The sequence below is a fragment of the Calypte anna genome, chromosome 2, assembly GCF_003957555.1.
Source record: "Calypte anna isolate BGI_N300 chromosome 2, bCalAnn1_v1.p, whole genome shotgun sequence".
NCBI lineage: Eukaryota > Metazoa > Chordata > Aves > Apodiformes > Trochilidae > Calypte > Calypte anna.
The window spans coordinates 136,748,747-136,773,066 of NC_044245.1; the positions used below are offsets into that span (position 1 = coordinate 136,748,747).

The 24,320-nt window shown below is 38.2% G+C and overlaps 1 protein-coding gene across 1 annotated transcript in view; it reads right to left on the bottom strand.

Annotated features, from left to right (window-relative positions):
• EIF3H (eukaryotic translation initiation factor 3 subunit H) overlaps nucleotides 1-16,596 on the bottom strand; it is a 90,719-nt gene extending 74,123 nt beyond the window's left edge. Inside the window, exon 1 of the mRNA XM_030445893.1 lies at nucleotides 16,457-16,596. Within this exon, the coding sequence (XP_030301753.1) occupies nucleotides 16,457-16,576 (120 nt within the window). The 5' untranslated portion in view covers nucleotides 16,577-16,596. The remainder of the gene's footprint in view (nucleotides 1-16,456) is intronic.
• Between the last annotated feature and the right edge of the window lie 7,724 nt (nucleotides 16,597-24,320).

Consider the following 24,320-nt stretch of genomic DNA (forward strand, 5'->3'; position numbering starts at 1 on the left):
CTTGCCTTGAGCTGATCTGTCTCCTGGCTATAGCACCACTTGATAAGCAGCAACATAGTCCCTCAACTTTCCTGCCAGGAGCAAAGGAACTCTAAAGTAAATTAAAGATACCACTGCAACAGTTAAGAGTAAGAAAACAGATGTCTAATACACATAACGCTCTCCTCTGGATGATTAAGGAGACAGATGTTTACAGACACACATTAAAAATTCCAAATTAATCAGGGCAGTCCACACAAACATGTTCTAGAAAGCAGTGTCTTGGAGATAACATGTCAAAAGCACAAAAATCAGCAGGTTGATACCACAACACGTGAAAAGCTGGGGTATGAAGCTTCATGATACAAGACTGCCACCTTATAAAGTTGTGGCATGAGGTGAGGTGAACTGAAGTTTACAGATAAAACTGAATTTTCTGTGTTGTACTGATTTTGAGCAATATGACAATCACTAATTACAATAAAACCCTGAATTCACTTAAATGAATATTCAAGCTTACCTGCAAAGATTTTTTTTCTATATTTTCTTATTCTCAGTGCTGATTTTTTGACCATTCCTGACATGATCCACATATAAATATTTAGTCTTTTCTTCCTCATGCTTAATTTTGGAATAAAAACTCTTAAAACTGCTAGACCAATTTTATCCCAGCAGTAAAAAAAATTTAAAATATTGTTTACCATTAAGACCTTCAGCATCCTAAGGGAATTATTTTGATGAGTATCTTCAATCCTAACTATGTTTTGGGCCCAAAAAAACCCAGATACTTTAACTATCTGACAAGTAATCAGGAAGACAATCTCAACACACTGTTGAAAATTATAGGCAAAAAAAGGACTGAGTAGACCTGAAAATCAAGGTACCTTTAAAAATACATTGTTTCTGAAAAGCAAGTTCAGGAATAGCTGTCTTAACCCCCCCCTATTTTGTCTAGGAAGTATAATAATAATCTTTTGGATAGAAGACCTCAAATGCCCTATGATGTTTTACCTTTATCTTGACTGACTAGAATCTTAATACAACCATTTACAAAGCCTTTGAAAATACAGTTCTTGGGATAGTAAGCTTATAATTTATTTCACTCAACAGCTAATAAACACCAGATGTTAAAATCTTATTTCTTAACTTGACAGTGCTAAAAAAAACCAATTATATAAGAGGCATAACAGAGTGATGGATGCCATTTCATACAATCTCAACCAGGTGCAAAAATCAAAATCTCTTTTTGACATTAAAATTGAAATTTCCAGGAGCTAAGCCTGCATTCAGCTATTCTGAACAAAGCATATTGATCCAAGGTGCTACTGAGGCAGGGGATACTACATGTATTTTCACACAGACAATATAAATCGCAGGATTCTGTTTGTTTTATCTCATATAGGTCCTCACTCCAAATAATTTTGGAAATCCATGCTAAAATTAAATATTCCATCTTAAACTGTAGGGGTTTGGGAGATTTTTTTATTTTTTGAGGGGTGGAGGGGATATTACACACTTCTGTACTCTTTGAATACTTCAGAGTATTAGGGTATGAAGTGCATCCAAAGCTTTTTGTTCCCTGGGTGACCTATTCCATCAGTTGGTACCATATCACCCGATTACTTTATAAACTTTAAATTTCAGCTGACTTAACTACAAAAGGGAACATCAGTAACCTTCAAAAAGGAGTGCAGCTCCATAATCTGTACATTAGGTTGAAGAAAATCAGAACATATTATTGATTTAGTATCAGTAGTTAGTCACTTATACTTGGTTAAGGAACCGTATCACTTTGTAAGTATAGCAATCTAGATTGTTTTCCATGTTACCTCCTGGCTCATAAAGTGCTAATAGCCACCTAACTCAACTTTCTTGTGTTGGCCTTTTTTTTTCCCAACAAAAAAAATTATAATATCCATATACAGCATTAAGCTAGACATAACCTGTCACTTTATCTCAGTGAGCAGCTAACTCAGAGCACAACGAAAAGTCAGTGACAGGCCAAGAAGCATTTTATCACTCCTTCCCAAACACGAACTGGTGATGTGCATTTGGGGACATGGCTAGAAAAGCTACACCTCAATTATGCTGAAGCTCAGTCTAGAAAAATACAACATTCAGTTCCTTTTTCACTTTCTGTAACTCTGTTAGATCCTGTGTATCTCAGCAACACATTCAATGCAAACTGAATGCAAAGCTTAAGCCACTTCCACGAAATGCCCCATATAAAACACTCAATAAGCATCCACTCTTTCAGTTGCTTTGTTATTTCTCTTTTTAAGAACTACTCCCAAGCTGGTGCAATTCAGGAGCTCTAGAATTTCCCTTCAAGGAGAAAGGAAACCCAATCTAACAAGAACAGGGCCCTCCTCTGCCTTTCAACAGAGGCAGTCGTTCACACTCGAAGTTCAGGCTCACTATGGATATTGCCAAGGGACTGACACATACATTGGACTTACTGGAAGCACACCCAGCTGCTATACACATAGGTTAGCTTCTTACTCATTCAATTTCTGGGATATTTCAAAAACTGTAGGGATTAAAAAATAAAAACCCTTTTAAAAAAGCTATTCCAAACTGTAAAAATCAATCGGTTTAGATAGCACCAGACAGAAGATGAAACAATCCGTTAGTTATTACTTAAAAATAAAACTGGTAATTCATGTATTCATCTAAAATAGAAAATGAAAAGGATTTTGCTACTGAAATAAATAGGTAGGTAGAATTCAGCCTGAAGAACTAAAATAACATGAACAATAAGACTGTGTCTGTACAAATACAACAGTAGAAGGGGAGATTACTGGGTTTTTGGTTAGAAGCCTGTTGGTTTTTCATAGGCTGTGGTTTTCCTCAACTCTTGTCAGGAACTTAGATTAATCAGCTAATGTCTTGTAGGTACTGTGAAACATCTGTTTAAGTCATTTATTTACTCATGTCCAAGTGAGCTGCTTGTTCTTTCAAAGGGAAGAAGTTAAACAGAAACTGCACCGAAGGAAAAAGTCTTTAAACAGTGGAGAAAAGCAAAGTTTATTAAAACACAGAAAAATATCATATGTTAATCAAGCTGTGTTTTGACAAACAGACCAATCCCTTCGTGATTTTTGTCCTGCTATATTTTCATTTGTTTTTCAGACTGCTCAAGAGTTCAGGATAACAACCATCTCCATGGTTGTTTGAAAGACATTAGTACACTTCAAATATTGCTCCAATGTAAGTAAAAAATGCATCATTACATTTGTGTATTTAAATTCTCCGTTGCCCTGTTCACACATTGGTATAATGTATTTCTCTGCAATTCAAAGTTTCATGACACATTTCACAGGACATGGATTCATGCTCATTCCCATGGAAACCCCCAGGGCCACAGGCACCACAGAATCACTTCCCTGTAGAAACATTTCCGTAAGGCAGCCCCAGGATTTCAATCGCGCGAGCAGCGGGGCATTGGATGTTATTAACACATGGTCAGGCAGCAGCAATAGGGCTGTAATATGATTAACATCCAAAATTCTCCTAGTTACAAGTGGGAGAGAACATTTCCCCAGCACTACTTAGAGTACTATTTCTCCTGTTTCACAAATCTCAAACACAAATCTTTTGAAAACATCCAGTACTTTAGGCAATTTTTGTAAATTGCCAACGTAATTTATGTTTATTATTTTTAATGAATTCAATACCTACCCATCATTTCAAGAATGAAAGTTGATGAATATACTCCTTTAGAGCCTAGCATATGGACATTATATAGAGCCAGTAAAGGCAGGCACAGTTTCAACATTTTCCACTCGATACACCAGAACCTTTCACTTATACTTCAATGTACAGTTAATACCCGTGTTCTGTGTATTAATGTGCTGAATATCATTCAAATATTCACAGTGCTCATTGAGTTAGTAATGTATCTGCAAGTAAAAGGTTTTCTCTTCAGCATCAACTTGGGGTAGCTTCCCATTAAAAAGCATAAAGATGACAGCCAAAAGCAGCAGCAGCAAATTTTATTTAGCAGCCTATTTTTAAATCAGACTGTGCCAAATTGTTTTTATTTTGAACCCAAAGAAAAACTTCAACACTGTTGACCCTATCTGTTTGACCTTCAAAAATTAGTAAACTAGGGCAGAGCTAGATGGGGAGAAGGGAGCAGGGACTGATCTGAGATTAATGACCTTTTTTAAAGACCATACCCTGTACAACAGAACTGGAATGCATATACTATTTAAGGGTGGGTCTTAAAATCATGACTTCCATATGCATTCAACAGATGCTTCCAAGTAACCAGTAAAATCCCTCCTGGACATTACTTCCAAGTAATTTTAATAATTTATAAAGTTTTCTGTAACAATTTTTTCCACATTCAAGCACTTATCCTTTCTGGCAAATATGTGCTATGGGGCTGCAACAGAGACAAACCCTCCTAGTAACAGGTAATGCAATCCAGAGAATTGAGACTGGACTGAGACTCAGTTTTCCTGCTGACTTGAAGTATAAAACTCGGGAAAAAAAGTGAAAGTCAGTTACTGCTGGTAAGCTTCATCTTCCCCATTTTTCACATAGAGATTTGCCTTTGTACCATTCTCTGAACATGGTCATGTGAAAATCACTTCCTTACTGTGACAGTGAGATTAAAAAAAAATTATGCTCATTTTCTCACTGAGAGCACCCAATGTATAAGGCAGGATGGCTTATAGATTGTACCCAAGAAGTGGTATGATAGCTGCAGTAAATATCCTATATGTCTTCTGATATTTAAAATGTTTTAGAGAAGTTAATTTTTTGCATGACAGTAACGTAACAATAAAAAAAAATGTCCTAAGTGCTCAACTTAGCCTATGATAACAAAGAATTTTGTCAATAAGATTGCTTATTTTGCTCAAACATGCATTAAAAACCCACAAATACTGACAAGAAATTACATTCAGCTCAAATTATGATTGTAAACGCCAAATGGACCCGATGTTTAACATGAAAAGGTATTTATTCACTCTATTGCAGAATATAACGTTTGAACAGAACAAAGAAAGAGACTGAGAAGCTTCATGTGCTCACAGCAATACCTGAACCTTCTTTTTCTAGTAAAAGACCAAATATTTATAAAAGATAATTATCCTGTAACTGCATGCATTCAGCAAAATTCAGGTGCATCTTCAAACTCCAGTCGTAAGTAAGCCTCTCTATTAACTTTAAAATTAGATTAAGACAAAATAAATTAACCAAATGCTTATCTGAAATAAGAATCCACACACAAGTCTACTTGACTTCTCCCAAGGTGATTATTCCTAAATAACCTTGTGTATGCATATTGAAAAAACAATATTAAAGTTATATTGTCTTTGGTTTGCATTCCTGATTTTAGATTATTGAATAAGCTCACAAAATACTAATAATACTTATAATACAAGCTTGAAATTTTAATTTTATTATTTATTATATTAACACTTTTTTTACTTTCAATTAAGATGATACCATTATATTATGTGGTAACTCAAATGAACCACTAAACATTGTTATTAAAGCAGGTAATCACATCTCTGCAACCTTAATGCTGCCTAAAGAATAAAACAACATGCATGCTCAAAACTGTACCACCATCGAGGATTTATTTTGCATGTGTGTAAGTATGGAAAATAATTTTTTGAGAATATTTTTCAAAGAGCAGGAAAAATCAGAAGACCATTCTTCTCATTCTTCTCATAAGGTTTATAAGATTTATTTAGCAGGTGGAAAAAAAAGTCCCGAGACATAATACAGCATAAAAGACACATCTGATATACACACAATAAATGATCTCTCTGTATCTGTACCTGCTGGTTTTCTATCTATGGCCTGCTCTATCTCCTATGCTTCCCTTCAACTACACCATGCTGCACATGAAGATATAATTTTGTTCCAATAAATGTTTCTGACATAACATTTTACTCATTAAAATGTAGGAAGTTATTTAAATATATTTGTTGGAAATACTCTTTTCCTTGGTATTGACACTGTTAAATAGGTATCACGAGAGCACCATTTACAGTTTTCAACAGCTACACATATATAATTACAAAGCAAGGGACCCCTTTGATATGCATACAGCAGGAACAAAAAATAATGAGACGTTTACAGTAGCTTAGAGACTAACACATTATTCCTTCTTGCACAACCCTGTCCCTCCCTCCTCCCCCCCCCAAAAAAAAAGGTGTTTTGAAATATTTTCCCCTTCAAGTCCTGAAGTTTAACACTGCTCAATATATTTAAACCACCTTCTCATTTAGATTAACTCCTTTTGTCAGCAGACTAGTTTCACTGTATGAAGTGATACCAGATGTTCTAGTTTTAATACCTCACTGGAGTATACTTACTGTGACACTTAGTAGATGCTGAGTGCAGCAATGCACTCTTAAAAATTATTTAAAGTTTGTGCTCTGTTAGCAAGTATACCTGCTATCCATTAAAAGAGACACTGCAATTTTAATCTTCAGACCACCATGATGTGGTTACTTTACCTGTTTCATGTTAAGAAATCTCAAAAGGGATGGAGTCTATATTTAAGAATGAAATCAACAGCAAGAACAAGAATGTACAACTTAGAAGAAAACAGATGGCTCTTCCTTGCTGGAAGAAACTACTCACAGACTCAGATCTCAAGGAACCCTAGGTTAGGAGGAAAAAAAAATAAAATAAAATAAAAAGCACCAACAACCAGAATTTTTTATTTTGCTTTAAACAGAAATGTCCCGATGTAAAAAGATGCATAAAAACCACAGAAAACATATAAGAACCTTGGCACACTTCATTCAACACTCATTCAATCACCACTTTGATTTGTACCACTGTTACTCTGGTAACAGACAAAGCTAACTCATAAAACCCAGCGGGTCAGACACTGTGGGACATTTTCCATAGAGAGCTATTAACTGTCCTGCTGAAGTGTTACAAACGAGGCAGCCAGCTGGGGGAAGAAAGGTGAGAAAGCCAACATGGTGTGATGCCTCAGAACTTCCCTGGCACTTCACTAAGGCTGAAAAATTGGAAGTTTTCTATATATTCCAAGGAGGTTCTTCCCTCTTAACTTGCTAATAAACATAATGCTTTCTCTTCTGAAAGTAAGGACAGATTGTATGTCAGACAACCCATTTTATCTAGGTTATATTCATGCATTTCTCTGTACCTGAAAATTAACAGGAAAGTATTTACATACCATCCAACTAATACAAAAAGCTTCCATCTCCTGCATGGTTCAAGGTATCCATGAACACATCAAGTTCATATTCAATTTACACACTATCTCTCAGCATCAGCTTAATCTGATTCACATTTTTAAGGAAACAGGTCAAGGAAAAGTCAAAGAGATTAAACTTCAATTTAAAATTCCATTCAGACCCCTTTGGAGGACATACAAAACACCAATTGAAGGATGCTATATCATAAAACCCTGTTCTACAGCTCCACAATGTCAAGAAACTGTAACGGGAAGAGCAGACAGAACACAGCTTGGACATTTCTGCCAAGTCTTCGAAATGGGTAAAGCAGGAGGCAAGAAACCACAGGAAAAGCTAGGAAAAGCACAATTTTCACAACTTGATAAAATGTCAGAGATTTTTAACCAGTTCAATATAGGCTTCACTATTGTTACCAGCTTTAAAATGAGAGGTACTCAAATACTATAGTAATTGATTTGTTTTCTTCCCAAGAAGGTCAAAATCTTTTTTTTTCTAAAGTGCTTAAAAGAACTTTTAAAAAATAAACCTAAAAAACCTACTTCCAGTACACACGGTACCAGTGTTTCATTTGCTCTCATTAGCCAAGTCTTCCTAAAGAGCTTACAACCCAATAAGCTGAGTAGGCCTTCCCCACATACACTTGGGGATATGATAATGTGTTTAGGGCAAAAATTACTAGTAATAAAAAACCAGGTATAGGCAACTTAAATACCACAGGTGTGAGTAGAGTAACTATTGAAAAGTTGTACAATAACAATAGGCTTTGAGGATTTCTGTTGGTTTTTTGTTTGGCTTTTTGGGTTTTTTTCTGTTTTGGCTTGTTTTCAAAAATAAATAAATAAATAAAAGGTGAACTCACAACCTTTTATCTAGGTTTTTAAAAAGTTAATAAAATACCCTCTATATACCATAGCTGAGAATACAAAGCATTAGGCACACTACATCATCATTAAATTAGGGATGATATAATGAAACTTACAGTAACAATCTTAGAATAAATCAGTCATATCTGAAACATCTACACTATAGCCACACTGGTGGAAATACAAATGGCCTACAATTTCTAATGCTTTTCCTGATATAATCCTCGTTTGGGCAATGAATGTTCATATTTAATTTAAATAATTTTACGAGGGTATCTTAAGCTTTAGCTTAAATTCTATACAAACTTTAAAATAGGCAACTAAATATATATTCAAAGACTCAAAGAATTAAATAGCTGAAACAAATATTATCCAGCATTAGATCACCTTAAGAATTAACATGGCCTAAAGATTCAGTTATGTCTCACCCATTACGACCCATAAAGGCTTCTGTTGAAGTTCTGGCAGTATTAGTTACCTACACAATGGCAGTTTATTACTATTATTAATGCTTTCCACATTAGCAGCTATGAAGATAAAGGAAGAGAAACCTATAGTTGTTTTGAGAAGCCTTTGTAACTTCTGCTACATTTACAAAATGTAAAATCTGTGTGCACTGGATGTAAGTGTAAAAAGAATTCATATACAGTGGCTTAATAAAAAGTAGAAAAAAGTGAGGGGGGAAATTCCCATTTAACAAATAGTAAAAGCAATGAGCATATCAGTGCTTAAGCATGTTGTTAAGGCTTCAGCTACACTGTAGTGCAAAAGCAACGTCTAAGAAAACCTTATTCAGTCTGCCAACATTATGTCCTCCAAAAGCATTGGTGGATATAATTTTCTGAATGAATTCTCAAATTCAAGAGGTTAGGATTTTAAAAAGAAAGGAAAAAAAAGTCACATATTGTTAGTTCAGAATTAGCTAGATGAGGAATTACTTGCCTTTAGTTTTACTCTCCTTCCTAAATTATCCTCATGCAGAGGATATACAAAGAATGAAGCACCTACCCAGTAACAACACTCTTCCTTTTGACTACTCTGAAAGCAAGTTTAATTAATAAAAAAACACTTATTTAGCCTAGCAGCCAGCACATTTGCCTTCTTAAAAGATCTCTATCTCCCAACTCACAGCTGTCATTTTCCCAGAGGAAAGTTTCCAGTTACCCATTATCTACATACTGGTCAGACATGAGCCACAATCCACCACACAGAGTAATTCTGGGTTTAATATTAGTTCAATTTCTATATTACACAAGCTTTCGTGCTCATCTGTTAAATTCACCATATGCATTATGCCATATTGCAGATGACACCAACCTGGGTGGAAGTGTTGATCTGCTTGAGGGTAGGATCCAGACAGACCAGATCCACAGGCCAAGGCCACTTGTATGAGTGTCACAAGGCCAAATGTCAGGTCCTGCATTTCTGCCACAACCTCCCCATCAGTGCTACAGGTTTGGAGGGGAGTGGCTGGAGAGCTGCCCAGCAGAGAGGGACCTGGAGGTGCCAACTGAGCATGAGCCAGCAGTATGCCCAGGTGGTCAAGAAGGCAAACAGCACCCTGGCTTGTATCAGGAACTGTGACTAGCAGGGCCAGGGAGGTGATCTTACCCTTGCTCTCAAGCCTTGGTGAGGATACTCACACAATACGTGTGCAGCTTTGGGCACCAAATTATTGGAAAGGCATTGAAATGCTGGAGAGGGTGCAGAGAGGGGCAGCCAGGCTGATTAGGGGTCTGGAGAACAACTCTTGAGGAGAGGCTGAAGGAGCTGGGGCTCTTCAGACTGAAGGAGGCTGAGAGGAGACCTTGCTGCTCTTTACAACTACCTGAAAGGAGGCTGCAGTGAGGCAGGTGTGGGCCTCTTCTCCCCAGTGCCTAGTGATAGGACAAGAGGAAACAGGCTCAAGTTATGCCACGGGAGACTCAGATTGGATATTAGGAAAAATTTCTTCACCAAAAGAGTGGTGAAGCATTGGAACAGATTGTGCAGGGAGGTGGTGGAGTTGCTGGCCCTGGGGGTGCTCAAGAAACTGGGAGACATGGCACTTCAAGAGATGATTTAATGGTTACAGGGGTGTAGGTCTGGCAGTTGGACTTGAAGATTTTAAAGGTCCTTTCCAACTATGATGATTCTATATGTAAAAAAGGCCAAATAAAATATGAAACAGTAGAAGAATAATTTTGAATAATACCTTATCATTTAAGAGATAATAAACATTAGGATTTCCAACTAACCATTTTCGTTCATTACACTCTCTTGTATTGTACAATGGCTCTTAATTAATATTGCAGATTCGAGAAATTAGGTTATCACAAACCTAATAAGCACAAAATCAGCATAATATTTTAAATTTTCCACTAGAAGACATGAAAATAAGTGTTCTGAAGAAAACAGCCTTACTCCACAAGTGGGTTTGTACCTGAAACCCTGTACAAGACAGTGGTGCTTCATGATACATCTACCACATTGAACAAAAAAAAAAAAAAAGTGTGTTTTTTGTTTTTTCTTTTTTTACACTATCTCCATGGTATAATGCAGATCACAACGGAGTGTAGGACACAGACTGAAAAAAGAGGAAAGAAAGTTTGTTAGCTTTAAGGAAGCAAACATCAAGATACAAAAAAATCCTTAGACAGTTCATGATTCCATGAAAAGGAAAAGGGCATTTTCAATATAGCTGCCTGTATAAATCAACAGTACAGCACCACCAACCACACTCACAGAAAATATGCAATTTTGGGACAGCTACAGAGTTTTCAGTATGCAATTGAAGTTTGAATGTCGGACTTTAAAGATTAGTTTTGTGGAAACAAAGAAAAATTATCTTTATACCCAACTTTACAATTTCAAACTGCTCAGATTAGTTGTTGTAAAAAGAGTCTTATTTTTCCAGCAGTTCTTATTAAGAGTCTTATTGTTCCAGAGTTATGTGTGTTCCAGCACATTTATGGATAGTATTTTTCATTTTGACATCACTAAATGCAATTATTTAGTAACTTAACCTTTTATCTTGCTTTCTTTCAAGAAAGATTAAGGCACGAGAATCTTTTCTTTTCACAGATTAAAACAGGTCACTTGACTGCACAGATAGACACTGCTAGGTCTTCAGCTAACCTGAAATTTTATTTCCATTCAAAGAAATAACTGCTGCATGTTCTAAAATCCACTGGCTTGAAATTTCTAGAAATAAACAAAAGTCCACCAATATTTCTTGGAGAAAAAAAAAAAAGGGAAAGGTAAGCAAATTATGGCACTGCTTTACATTTTAGACAGTGTGTAATAATTATTACCCCCTTGGGAAGACAATCTGACGGTGGCTTTTGAGTTTCCTGCTATGAAAGGTCACACAACTGTGAAACTGATAATCTAGCAAATTTATCAGCACTGAAGAAACAACTCATTGCAAAGCCATGCACAACCTAGTATAAATTACACTCATTAGCTGTGGCAGAAATATCTAAGTGTTCAAGCTGTAATAAGGTTCTTACATACCTCAACTCCACTATCTACACACACACACACAAAAAAAGAGGTGTCCAGCAAGAGTAATAGAAGTTACACATTACAACACTTGCTGTACCTTTTGCTGCTTCTCCAATCAGCAGGAAAGAGGGATCTCTGTTGCAGATGAGCAACCAGGAAAAGGCCATGCATCCCTTGCATGCACACATCAGAGCTCTGCTATCCCTCCTCCTCCATACATGAAAAATAGAAAAAGCTCATTACATACCCTTTCCTTCAATAAAAATTTTAACAGAGACAACATTTTAATAACTACAAGGGACAAGACATCCTAGATGTCTGATCACAACCTCTTCCAATTAAGTGACATCCCTGCAATTATATAGTTTCAGTCAACTGTAAATGCAGCTGGTACACCTGGAACTACCACTAGGAAGATGAGAGTATGCATAAGTCCCAGAACCAATAATAAACCAAATGAGTTCTGTCATGTTCTCAGATGGCAAGAGATGATGTTTGGGCAATCTTAATCCTGTATTTATTTTAAAACACAACTACAAAACAAGTTGGAGTGGCCACATCATATATGCATGTTCCAAAGGTATAAGACACTGAGCCAGTGTAATCATTACTCTGGTTCCCTATAGAACAACAACTTCTATGATGTCCATGCTCATACTTAAGTTCGTCCACCAATATTTTCAAAGTTGCTGGCAACTTTAATAAACATAGAACAGCTCTCTTAAAGAAGTTTAGAGACTCCATGCAAGTAGATAGCTGAGCAGCAGAAGAGCCTATTTGAAGAAGCAGCTCAGTTTCTAAAAGTGCCTTTGTAAGGCAGTCCACATGTGGTACAAAATCTTACAGTTCTTCAAATGAAAAAACATCTTTAAGAATGCGTGAGCTCTAATTAGGTCAAAAGGCCTACTGCAAACCAAGCTGCAAAAAACAACTCATGCTTTTTTGTTACCCAGTTCTTATATCAAAAGATTAATTTGTTCTTCTGTGATTACAGCAGGTGGACGCTCATTATAAAATTTACAATTACTGTTTCTAAGAACTCCAGAAGGCAACCCAAGACTCTTAAGACTTCATGCAGTGCCTTGTAGTGATAATCACCACAAATGTGAGTGATCAGGTAAGTGCTAATCTCTCAAAAAAGCAGAAAAGGCTGCTTACCCATTGAAAGAAAAAAAAACATACAGACCAAAATATCCTATGCATGTGATCACCAGTACCTGTGAACAAAGGTTTTCTTTGGGCCACTTGAGTGGAGAGAACACAATGGAATCTCTATTTGAATTTCTACAAGAAGCAAAGATAACAAAATGTGATGGACTGAGCTCATCTTAAGATCTTTTTTGTAGAATGGTCAAAAAACCCAGACAAAATCTTCCTTTCATTTTAAACAAAAAGCACATTATAAATATCAGTTTCTGGAGGACTGATTTTTACCTTGCAAGCTCTAAATTTTTTAGAAAAACTAGGTGACACCTACAGTGGAAATTGCTTTCATGATAGGTTTATTCATTAAGCATATAATTTTTCTGACACACTATTATACCAACGAAGTCTGAATGTATAAACTTAAACGTGTAGGATACTTTGTTCACTGAATCAATAGAAGCTGAATCACCACAGGCACTTTACAACAGCAGAAACCAGTGACATATTAGGACTTTCTATTTTTGCAACTAGACCCATGTTATCCCTTGCAGCTGTACAAATCCTTATACAGACTACACATCCCTGCTCACTAAGGATGAGTTAAACTCAGTGATCTGTAGAACAAGCACAGGCTGCCACTACTCATCTTTATTACTAAATAAACTCCAAACAAATCACAATATCCTCTCAAAAGAAAAAAATCACCCACTTCTTATGGTGCCTTACACAAGACATTCCTAATTCAAAAGAGCCAATATAACTGTATACACAGGTAATTTCTGCCTCCTACCAATCTCTCCATACTGGATCAGAAACCAAAACTACATTCAAGTTTTCAAAACCAGAACACCTGGAATCTCATTATCATGTTGATGCAGTAGCTGGCCACATGTACCACTTGATGATTGAGACCTTAATTATGTAGCAGAAAAGCTGGCAGAAAAAGGTAGACTTGTATTTTTTCTCTCCTTGCTGTCAAACTGTGAAGACTGTAAAACTATGTTCACTTTAATTTCAGAAGTATTTTATAAACAAGCATTCCGGTACTTCAGTCAAGTTGAAAAGTGTCTACAATGTGACACAGTTATCCTTCAATCTTCCTAAATCTTGGTGCTGTTTTTTCTGCAGAATACTCTAATAGTGCTAATAGCTTAAAAAGTTATGCAGATTTAACATATTTTGCTAGGTTTTCATTGTTAGCTTTTACCCCTGCCATGGCAATGCTTTAGAATTTACTAGTGTGGTACTTGAAACAAAACTGCATTTGATCTAAATCCAAATTACACCATTACATAATAAATAAGCAGAGTAAAATAAGAAAAGCTAATCACAAGATGCTGAACTTGTACCACATTTTAAAAAAGGACACCAAAGCAGGTATTGCTCTAAGTTTATGTATTAATTTTAAAGGTAACATACTGATACTTATAACTTCATTACTAATGTTTTAATTTACTGTTTCTGTGAAATAACAAGCTTTCTGAAAGTACTTTCACATTCTCACATATAGAGAGGACTGATGCATCTTCTATTTTTAATGCACTGACCCAAAAGCAACCTAAACATCATGCCTTTGCTTTCAAAGCAGTCCCATTTGAAAGTATTACTTATGCTGTTGCCAAGAGTTGAGGCACCAGTGGAAAGAGACTGCCAGCTTCCCTGATGTCCACCAAGATTCATCCCCAGTTTTGGCACATAATCACCCTGGTCATCACCAAGATGACAGATGAAGGCTTCTTTGTGAGCACAGCTGAGACATTTACATCAGTAAGGTAACAGAATTCCACTAACAGAACCATAGAACCACCACGGTTGGAAAGGACCTTCCAGATCATCAAGCCAAACCATCAGTCCTACACCTCCTTAACCACTAAATCATCTCCCAAAGCCCCACATCTACCCATTTTTTAATACCTCCAGGGATAGCACCTCCACAATGTCCCTGTTCCAATGCTTCACCACGCTTTCAGTGAAGAAATCTTTCCTAAGACACTCTGAGGACTTGCAAGGAGAGCCACTCAGTTTGCAAAGCAAACCAATTTATGCCAACTCTTCTCTCCACCACAGGTGGGATGGAAGTTTGTGAATCCCAGTCACTGTGCTGAGAATGTTTTGTGTAAGATCCCTGGGAGACATCTTCAGCAGGCAGAGAGGTAAAACCTTTGCACTGTTCCCAGAAAGTTACCTTCTTCTGTACAGACTCCAAGCACTGTTCTGCACCAGAATAAACAAGGACAAGGAAAAAGCAGAGAGCAAGAACTGTTCATATGTATTTGTTGGACTGTCAGCAGACATGGCAGGAGACCATCAAGGACATTCACAGGAGATATGAATGAACAGGAGTTGACAAAGGAGATTACACATCTGATAGAGAACAGTTAAAAAGAGACTGGATGTGGCACTCAGTGCCATAGTCTAGCAACCGCAACGGTGGTAAAAGGGTTGGACTCGATGATCTCTGAGGTCCCTTCCAACCCAGCCAATTCTATGATTCTATGATTTTTTTCTATTTATTTATTCAAAACAGGGACAAAAGAAATCAAATTTAACAGTTGTTATAAAGTCCAAAACTGATACAACAGCTTTTACACCCCCAGAAATGCAATTAAAGGTGCCAACCTGTATCTTGCTTTAAACTATTACCTTTTCCATGGTTGCCTCAGACTTCCTGATACAAAGTCACCAGCCACTGCCATTCATGTGGTTGTAGTCTGCTTGCAATAGCAGTGCCCTGCTGTCAGCTACTATATTTTTAGGGCTACATTTCATGACTGGTCAGTTTTCACCACTCCTTGAAACTGCCATGCACCAAAGTGACAGAGATCCATTCAGCTGAACAGATCATTTCAGAAATACTCATATTAATTCAAATTTTCTCTTTCATAAAAATAACTACACAGAAGTTACTCTTCCTGTTCCCAAATATTTATTATACTGTGTAATTCCAGAATAATGACTGGGGACTATCACTGATAACCACCAAGTAGGCTTGGTGATTCCCTCTGGTTACCAGTACCCTGACTGCAGGACACTGACTCTTCTTCACACTTCAGCTGTCCTGTGTTCCAGTGACACTTGGGAAAAACAATGAAAAAGTAAAATTCTTCTATCCTCAAAAAACTTTGCTATTTTCTCTCCACTTTATGTCATTGTACATGAGACAAACCACAAGACAAAACCATCCTGCAGTAAAGTCAAGAAGCAGCTTCAGCAGAAATTCTTCTGCTTCAAGGATCGCTTCTATCGGGACAGTTTCATTCTCTGCTTAAAGCCTTCAATCCCTCACTATATCTTATTTCTTATAGACAAAGAACAGCATTATCAGCCCTAGCAAAGAAGGCAACAAGAACACCGGATGAGGGGAAAACCCCACCGTGCTCACCATCTCCTACACCTGCGTAATTCTCAACAGTCCGACCTATGAAAGGTGGAAACAGAACACCCCAGCACTAGGGCAGCGGCATGGAAGGAAGGGAGGAGTGGAGGAAGGGAATTTAAAGCCATCGCCGCCTGCTGTGCCCCAGCCTTCGCTTCCAGAGGGGAAGGAGCCGCTCCCCCCTGCCATGGGACAAGCACGGCGGGATTCTGGCCGCGGGGTAGGGCTCCCGGGAAGACACCGAAGCCGTCCCTGCCCGTCGAGGCTCCATGACGACCCCGGCTCCGACAGGGACCATCTCCCCCGACCGCGGCACCGCCCCGGAGCCGGGGGCAGCCCCACCGGAGGCTCCACGCGGTCGCCCCGCCCGCCCCTCCTCCAGCGACGGCCCCGGCCCCTCCGCTCACCAGCCCGTCGATCTGCACTTGCTTGACGGCCGAGTCTCCCGTGGAGGCGGCTTTTCCTTTGCCTTTCGAGGCGCCAAAGCCGCTGCCGGCAGCGCCGGAGCCTTCCTTGCGCGACGCCATCTTTCCGCTCGCACCGGCCGGAAAGAGAAAAATGAAACACCGGAAGCGGCGGCGAGGCCGCGGCGGCGCGCGGGGAAAAGGCTCCGGGCGGAAACGCGACGGGAGGGAACCGTTTATGCGGGGCGGCTCCCGTACCCGTGCCCCTACCTCTGCCCATACCCCTATCCCGCTGTCCCTATCCCCCTATCTCTGCCCATACCCGTGCCCATACCCCTGTCCCTACCTCACGGCCCCCGGTTCTTCCTTACGGGGCCCGGCCGCTCGGCCTCGCCATCCCGCATGGTGTCCCAGGCGCAGGATCCACGCCTGGAGCAGGGGCTCTTCCCTGTTCCCTGTTCCCATCCCGAGGGCTGGGGCGGTGGAGGGAGGAGGGGACCCTTCCTCCCCACATGGGGTTCCTGGGATCCTCAGGCCGTGGGTCTCACGGCTTCCTCGGCTGATTCTGATGCTGAGGGTGCCGTGAAGTCCGGCCCAGGGGACTCGGGGCTCAGAGGGCTCCCGGCAGGACTGAGGGAGCTCTGCTCATGGAGCCTTGGCACCTCATCGCCCAGGCTGAGACCCAGGAAGAGGCACTTCCAAGATCTAACAGATCTGAAAGCTTTGGGTTTTTGCCTTAAAACTGTTGAGTGCTTTGGAGTTATGTCTTGAGGGTGAGCAGTGAGTTAGGGGTTTACTTGAGAGGGGATACAAAATCTCAGGCATTAGGTACAAACAAAGCTCTAAACTCCCAGGAAAGAGTATCAGTGTTGCACTGATGGTTTTGCTCTGCTGCTCTTTTTAGTTTTGGGGGGGTTTTTTTGTGTTTTTTTTTAAGTACTTCAGACCCTGCACCTGAATAATGGAGTAGGCTGTGAAAAGTAGACATACCCAACAGCAAGAGCTTTCCTGACTCTATGCCAAATATGTGACCTAATAAAAATTCACCATTAACCTTTTCAACAGTGCAGTTGATGCTAATTTTTAACTGGGGGAAGGGAACATAATTACCAACACCAAAAATATGTATCTGCATTTTCCAGCAGACAGAGACTCAGCATTTTCCTGTTCCTATAAAATGGCCTTAACATCAGAAGAATATTCCCTACTAGCTGCCTGCATCAGGGGTGGAAAAAATTCAAGCAAAGAATCTATTAAAATAATCATCCCCACCAGGCACTGATAATCAGTGACCAGATTTGCACAAACAAGAGACCTAGATAACCAGCTTAGCTAAGAACACCCCATGGCAGATGCCTGAACTTTGGTGTGACGAATCCCACTTTAGATTTTCTTTTGGAAAAATCCTCTCAGTAAAGATTAAGGGTGAAGTTTAGAATTGCAGCATCACTAAGGTCAAATGTGCCTTGTTCCCCAAAGAGTCCTACGTGTGGATGTGCAGCATCATTAGGGCGTTGTTCTAAAAAATAGGTTTGTAGTGAGGCTGATGCAATAACACCCCAGAGTTTCAAGACACTGGCTATGGCCAATGAGCTCAACCATCAGGTAGCTGTTCAGATTGAAGTCCTCCCCTTCAGAGGTTTCCATGACTGAATGCTGCACTCCCACTGGAGTTGCCTTTTGAAGTTTTTCTAGAGAGAAAAATTGGTTGCTTCAATATTAATATTTCAGTTTGCTGTTCCATACACATGCATACCCAGTTTAAATTTATAATATGATCAAAAAGCTTTAATTTAAAAAAAAAATTAAGTTTAAAAAATTTTAAAAAATAAAATAAAACCCACACCAAGACTAAAATTAGGAATCAGTATTATGATAAGATAATGGTTTTCAAATCCAGTCCATGGGCTGCTGGAGATCTGTGGGCTACTTCAAAGATACTGATGAAAGGTATTTAAATAGAAAAAACATGCCTTCTGTCAGCAAGTGCACAGTGCTTTACCACTGGCAAATTCTTAGGGATCTGAAAAGGAATGAAAACACATGGGATAAGACAAATGTGATACATTATTCCTGGCTATCATTTTTTTTCACAGAAACTCAGTGTAATTAAAAAAAAAAAAAAAAAAAAGCAAAATAAAACCCAAACAGCAAACAACCAAACCCAAACCTAACAAGTAGCTACAGTACAGAACATCAGCAGGTTCAAAGAGGTTGCTGGGGGCACCCAAAATAACCCTATTTGAGCGGCTGGCATAGGGCTCACGCTACTTAATGCACTGCCAGAATAATTCCATAAATTTGGTTAATTATGATTAGCATGAAAAAGGGAATAGAAATATCAACTTTCTACTTTACAGAACTCAGCAGATCACTGGAGGCAAGAGGCCACAGAAAATTTCAGCATTGAACATACTGAATTCTTGAATAAGAGGCCATAAAAAGGATGTCAGGCTGAAGAATTTTAGTAATATTGCCCAAGCTGCACAGGAAAACCACAAAACAGAGAACTTCCATCAAAAAATATTTTCTAAAATTCAAGTAGTGCACAGACTCCATTAATAATTTTTAAATTATACTTTAAATTAAAAGACAGCTGGAACCAAACAGAAGCCTTTTATTCTCCCGTTCTGCTAAGTAAAAATGTTGGTGTAACTGAGATGTGTCATTTCTCTTCACAACAGTGCTACACCATATCTATGAGCAGAACTAGTGTTGTTAAATAGAAATCATCTGATTGCAGGTTCAAAGCTGTAATCCCTTTCCAATTGTCAGACTGACTTTCCCTTAAGGGCTCAACCAACTTGAATTTCATTTGTATGTATGCTGCAGGCTGAGACCATGCACATGAAGAGTTACCAGAGCTCAGCTAACCTGCAATGACTTGTTACCACTCGGTAAATGGGTCATGTCTGAATTCTGTGTTTTTCTTCCCAACCCTGTCAGCAATTCCAAATATTTTTAAGCATAATGAGTACCTTAATTTCATTATTACAAAGTGTAGAGGAACAGGGAAGAATCACTTAGGATGCAGATAATGGGTCTGTACTTGCACTGAGACACAACTGTACTCCAAATACAAAATTGCACTAATAACTACACTTGCCTAAAACAACATTCATTATCTACAAAAAGAAATTGTATTTAGCAAAATAACCCCCAAATTTTGGTGGCAAGTGATTCTCCCAACATACACTTAAAATTGCCTTGTAATATCCTAAACCCCTACAGAAGTTTGAAGTTCAGAAAATCACAGTTTTCTTGAAGTGATGAGGTACTTGGCTTAAACTTCCAAATCTGAAGAAACATGGGCACATGGCACATCCCCATACAAATATATCACTCACCTTTTTCTGTGTGCCATGATAAGTAACATGCCTGCTCTGCCTCAGCAGGAGCTGCATTGCTTAAGAATGAAGTAAGAATCTAACACCTTGTCTGCATAAAAAAGGTCTTGTATTTGGGAGAAGTGTAGTGAATATAAGGCTGTCCTTAATCCCTAAATTCAAGTAAAAAGCTTCTTCTACATACTTCTACACACAGCTTGGCCTCCATGTTCCTTGAGAAACCCCTTTCTTATCCACAGGATGCCTTTTGAGATTAGCCACTCACATATTGCTCTGACAGTGGAAACCCTTGTGACAAAAAGGTCCCTCTCTGTCAAAGTTATCTCTGGTGCTTTGCCCCATCCAGCCACTCGCTCACTCCCATGGAATGAAGAGGAACTGGAGGAAGGCAAGAAGACTTGCAAATCGAGTTTCAGAAGCCATGGGACAGACAAGATCTCTTAAATGCTGACTTTTTCTTTCCTTTGTTTAAAAGAAAAATAAAAAGTGTTTAGAAGAAGGTGCATCAGGGACCCTCAGGTCTCTCCTGTAGATGCAGTTTTGCCATCTGCATGCATTACTTTTCCATTAACTGCAGTTATTTTAGGTACTGGTGTGCCATGTGCAGGCAATTCCAAATACTGACTGCAGCTTCAGGAAGCAGGATTGTGTATAAATCCTGTGTAATTCAGGGGTTTCAGCCATTTGTGTTCTGCTGACTGCAGCATTTTAAGTCTAGAGAAAATTAAATATCCCCAGGAGCATCAGCTCCACATTAAAGTGGTTTTCCTTGATAAATAATGTTGCACTCAACACCCACTTTGTTCAGATATCACTGATCCTTTCCCCAAATGCCACTCACAGAAGTCAGGCCATTTGTACATTTATATCTACATTACCTACAGGATTCTGTTTCACTGACAAATAATAATATTCAGTGTCAGATATTCCAAAACATACAACTTTACACAGAGGAGCTCAATGTGGAAATGTAAGATGGGGCTACATAACTGGATGGGCATTTTATGCCAAGAATTTTTTAGCATTTGTCATGAGGCCAATTGTGACTTCAAGATGTTACTGGTGCCAGTACTGAGGTCCACATTTTTCTCTAACTTTCTTTAAGAGACTGGAAATGAAGAAATTTGTTTTACTGGATTTTTCTTTGCAATATGGAATGGAAAGTAAAAAGGTTCGGGAGTGATAGAAAAGTGGGAGCTGCAATCCCCAGAGACAAACATCGAATGCAATAAAGGAACAACAGGACCAGAGCTCAATTCCTTTTCCATAAGAACAGAGGTTTCAGAGGCCATGCATGGTTTCAGCCATATTCTTAGACAGGCATTTGCTTGGCTAAATGTAAAAGTGTTATATTAAAAAAATAATAATGTCAAAACACCTGTCTTGGACAGTAGCATAATATGGTATTTCTCTATGCTAAGGAAATATTTAAAATTTTAAGCTCTTCCTCTGGGAATGTTTCTTTTTTTTTCACTGCTCAACTTTTTCTCTGCTTTTTTCAGTAACTGTTTTCCAATAAATGTTCTCAGTTACCTTCCATTCTTATCCACTCTGTTTATGTTCCAGATGTTATTTTTATTTTTATTCAGATTTTTTTATTTTTATTCCAGATGTTATTTTATTTTTATTTTTTTATAGTTATTTTTATTATTAATGGATCATTTAGATAGCACCTCAAAACCATTAGCTTACAACTAATGGGAAGAAAAAATAACATATTAGTTAACAATAAAATTATCTAATTGAAAACGTAGTTGGTGAAAAAGACCAAAACATTTAAAATGCTAATTTTGGCCCATAAGGCAAAGGACAGTTATTTGCACAAAGTTATTGTATGTTTCTAAGCAGAGCCAGACTTCTGCTATAGAATCAATTTAGAAAATTATGTAATAAGTTAGAAAACATTTAAGTATAGAGGCCATATATATACCATCACAATGTAAAGATTCCACTTCTCTGTTCCCAGTTAACTCATTCTCCCTGAAATACATCAAAGGATTAAAAGACACACATAGTATCTCAGGCAATTTAACAACACTCTCTTGAACAAATCAGAATTTTTTGACATAAAGTTAATTTCTCGTCTGAGATAGGCTTCCCACATAATTTCTCTTTTGATGTCAATTTGTTCAGCCTTATCTTCATAAGAAACCTTCTGATTCCTGATGAGATGCAAGCTATTACATGCCAAAGATAACAACCTTCTTTAAGGAGATCAAGAAATGAGGAAACAAATGGAAATCAGCATACCAAAAATCCTAAATGTTTTATGTCTTCCACCTTCCTGTAATCTACAATGTAAAACTGTGAATCTGATTAAAAGTACTAATGGAGCTGATTTATTTACTTTCTACCAGAAATACTAAAAGGCTGAGAGGGAATTTCTGTTCAACATGAAGCAGTGGATACTTTCATAGGCACAACAGGAGACAAGATGTAAAGCATCACTTTATTCTTCCCCTCTATCTTCCTAACACATCAGCTATCACACAATCAGTGCTTGGCAAGATGTATTCCTGTCTCCTGCGTTTCTTCTGCTCCCAAAATTGAAATTACAATTCCAGTCCTGGCTATTCCACAAAGATGTCTTTTTTTCTAGATTATGGCACTTTTACATCACTGTTAAATGCTTCTATAAGCTCTGCAAGTACGGAAGGAGCAGAATGGCAACCAACTAGTGCAGATCCCGACAAACACTGAGGGAGGAAAGGCTGCCCCCAAAAGATGCCTTTGTGTCTCCTTACAGCAGCATGAAACCAGTTGTTCAACACACACATCTTGAAGAGCTGCATCAGCCAAAAATTCTGCAGTAAACTAAATGGTGTATATCAGTGATGTGTATCTATTCAGAAAGACAATAAATAGATTTAGTTACATGAGAGAAATATGATTTTGTTCATCATTCATGTGGATTTGATCAATGTAACAAAAATGAGAGAGAAAAAAAAAAAAGATAAAACCTGAGATAACATTTGAAAAGTTGTCAAGAACCCCACTGATTATTTTCAACCCTGTAATTTCTTCCAACTCTAGTAAGGAAGCTAAAGTTGCCTACAAAACCTTTGCCCTCTAGGACAGTCTCAAAGTATTTGAAATTATAAGCAGTCACTTAAAAGCCTGCTGTATACTGGCTCATGGAAGCCACCAGTATGTAGTAAAACTAAATGATTTAACCTTTACATTAACCTCTAATAAATTAACCTCTTGTGTTCACAAGATAATTAATGTGGGATATATGATGGGCAGATATGTTATTTAAGCCAGAAATAATTTTTCAGCTAAGGATTATGGTAACACTAGAGCCAGCAAGGTGCAGAAAGCTTTACCATATACAAAATTCTCACCTGCTGAGTTTATACCAATTCATAATGGAAACCCAGGGCTTGTTATAGCCATGTTTACTATGAATCCAGATGCTGCATTCCCATGAGAGAACAGAAAAATAAGTACTGTGAAAGATGAATGTACCTGATGAAGGCTAAAATTCAAAAGCTCACAACGAGTGACAAGGCCGTGAAAGGAGAGCCAGACATGAATAATAAACATTCTGAGAAATATAATTTAGCACATTAAATACTGCTGAATCTTGCTATGTGGCCTATACATACCTCAGAAATATTCAGAAGTATACCTAGGAAAATATTTTCAGACATGTTTCAACAATGTTTATATGTTTATACATATAACATATACATATAACAATGTCCTGTGTTTATATTGTTTTGTTTCCAAATGTTCTAATTAAAAGCCCTATCCTTCTCTTTTTTGTAAATCAGTTAATTTTTCATATTTAAGCATGTCTGGTGCTAAGACATAGTGGAGATAATCACTGAGCACAACATTTGCCCAGAAGCAACACATTGAGATTAAAAAGGTCTCATACAGGACAAGTCTGGGAGAATTGGGACCTGAGATCTTTTCCTTGCATTTGCCAATTGCCAGCTATTAGAGGAATTTTTTTTTTTTTACTAGGCCTACATCAAAACTCTTGATGAAGAACATCTTTCACTTCAAGTAATCCACCTGCCACAGCAATATTATGTTATTTAATTCTACAACTGCATTACTTAGAATCTCAAAACCAGAGCTGAACTCATATATGCCAAGAGATGGTCTTCTCTGCAAAGAGCTAATACTCTGCTGGAGCAAGTTTTGTGTGCAGTGCAGGGAGTGAAGCCAAGTTCCTGTGACACCTTTCATTGCTCAGATTTGGCAAGTTCAGGATGAACTTACTTTGAATATATAGATCTCCTTCAGTATGACACTTTATTTTCATAAATATTATATATCTACCTCCCAGTTATTGGTATCATGGATACAGTCCAGGAAGTGTTTTGTTAGTTTGCAACTGTACCCTAGACCAGGAAGTATCCTGCCCAGCAGCAGTCAGGCTGCTGAAGTTGCAGAAATTGTCCATTTCAAATTGTGTTTCCTGGCTTGGAAAAAAACCAGCTCAGTTAACAAAGGTTCAACACCTTCTGCTCTTCTCTTCAAGCTCACTTCACAATGCTGCTGATAGG